The sequence below is a fragment of the Prionailurus bengalensis genome, chromosome D1, assembly GCF_016509475.1.
Source record: "Prionailurus bengalensis isolate Pbe53 chromosome D1, Fcat_Pben_1.1_paternal_pri, whole genome shotgun sequence".
In the NCBI taxonomy this organism is placed as follows: domain Eukaryota; kingdom Metazoa; phylum Chordata; class Mammalia; order Carnivora; family Felidae; genus Prionailurus; species Prionailurus bengalensis.
Genome location: NC_057346.1, coordinates 104325939 through 104328079, shown reverse-complemented (window position 1 = coordinate 104328079; position 2141 = coordinate 104325939). Strand labels below are relative to the sequence as shown.

Genomic DNA, 2141 nt, shown 5'->3' with positions numbered 1-2141 from the left:
CATAATTGGGAAACTAAAACACTAAAGTCATTTCTTGATAATTTGAGATGAAAAGCTGGGGTCTTCTCATCAGGACAGTGAGGCATTGTTTGCTTCTTTCCCAGTACTCAGTGGAGGAAAGAATGGCACAAGTGAGCAGTGTAATGCTGTCATTTCACCTGAGTCAGCAGAACATTCTCTGTTCTCTGATTTTAGAAGCACCAAGAAAATGGTTGGGGGAGGAAATATTACAGAGGTCACTTATTTCATCCTTTTGGGATTCTCTGATTTCCCCAGAATCCTAGCAGTGCTCTTTGTTGTATTCCTGCTCATCTACATTATGACTCTGACTTGGAACTTGTGCCTCATCATCTTAATAAGGATGGACTGTCACCTCCACACACCCATGTACTTCTTCCTCAGTAATCTGTCCTTCATGGATATCTGCTATGTGACCTCCACAGCCCCCAAGATGCTCTCCAGCTTTTTCCAAGAGCAGCAGACTATCACCTTTGTGGGTTGCGCCGTTCAATACTTTGTTTTTTCAATCATGGGACTGAGTGAGTCTTGTCTCATGACAGCCATGGCTTATGACCGATACGCCGCCATTTGTAATCCTCTTCTCTATTCATCAGTCATGTCACCCACCCTCTGTATTTGGATGGTGCTGGGGTCCTATCTGGCTGGACTCTCTGCTTCTGTATCCCAATTGTGTGCCATACTTCATCTTCACTTCTGTGGGCCTAATGTCATCAACCACTTCTTCTGTGACATGCCCCAGTTGTTAGTCCTGTCCTGCACTGACACTTTCTTTGTGCAACTCTTGACTGCTATATTAACAGTGATCTTTGGGATAATAAATGCCTTCATTATCATGATATCCTATGGCTATATTGTCATCTCCATCATGAAGATCACTTCAGCTAAAGGCAGGTCCAAGGCTTTCAACACCTGTGCTTCTCATCTGACAGCAGTGTCCCTCTTCTATACCTCAGGTATGTTTGTCTATTTGAGTTCCAGCTCTGGTGGCTCCTCCAGTTTTGACAGATTTGCATCGGTATTTTTACACTGTGGTTATCCCCATGTTGAATCCCTTGATTTACAGTCTGAGGAACAAGGAAATCAAAGATGCCTTGAAGAGGATACAAAAGAAGAGATGTTACTGCTGAGGTTCTGTCCAGATTTGTCCTATCAGAAACCTTAACCGTCGATAATATGCACATGAATGGACTATAACAAAATTCATACTACCTTTGGATAAAGAAAGCTTAATTTGACACAGATAATATGCCAAATGGACTGACAAGTGACTTGATTCCACACAAACACAATACGTTTGAGTCCTGGAGATTCATACTTTCACCCTACATGAGGGGTGGCCTCATCATTTATCAGTACTTTTCAAGTATTTGTAAAATGTTAAGGTGTAGAAACTCATTACTTATTTTTGCTTTGGAGATTGAGTCCTGCTGTCTCAGCCCTCTGATCATAAAGGAGCAGTACGTGACAGAGACCCCCAGGAGTGTAGAGATTTTGTCTTCAAATATTTTGATGCAGCGTAATCCAGACATGATGGTGATTGATGTTTGTTCTGTATTGCTGCCATAGTGAGAATAAACGCACACACAGAATGTGCCTTTGAAAACAGATAAAGCTATACAATTAGCTGGTTGAGTTTCCTGGGAAGAGCAGTCTGAGATAGCTAATGTTTGTCTAAGGCCTCTTTCAGGGCTAATCATCCAATAAGTTTGTTCACATCCAGTCTCTACCAGCTGTAATCTTATGAAGGAAAAGTGATTTGAATCATAAGAGGATTGGAATGAAGGATGTAGTCCCTTCAGTACCATTTACTTAGGAGTTTGATGGTTTACTTTCTTGCTTCTAGCGTTGAGTGGGTGTTTCTCATGGAAGATGATGTTCAAAATCCATGTCAGAGCCGATATCAGTTCTTTATATTGTGGGACTCAAGCCTCTTTCTCCCATTAAATGTGGAAAATTTACCCTTGTCTGACATAGCCAGTGTTTCACACTATTAAATCATTTCTGTTATTTCAAGCATCTGTTTATGTTTGGTATGAGGAGACTTGCATGAAAATTCATTGTTAAGAATAGAGTTACTAGATATTAAACATTGCAGACTAAGAACAAATATGGGAAGTTGG

At 40.9% G+C, this 2141-nt stretch overlaps 1 protein-coding gene across 1 annotated transcript; it reads left to right on the top strand.

Moving 5' to 3' along the window:
* Positions 1 to 208: 208 nt before the first annotated feature.
* Positions 209 to 1148, top strand: LOC122482834 (olfactory receptor 5AN1-like). Its single transcript, XM_043579127.1, is given in 2 exon segments — positions 209 to 1039; positions 1041 to 1148. Coding segments are annotated over 2 exon segments (939 nt in total).
* Positions 1149 to 2141: the final 993 nt, after the last annotated feature.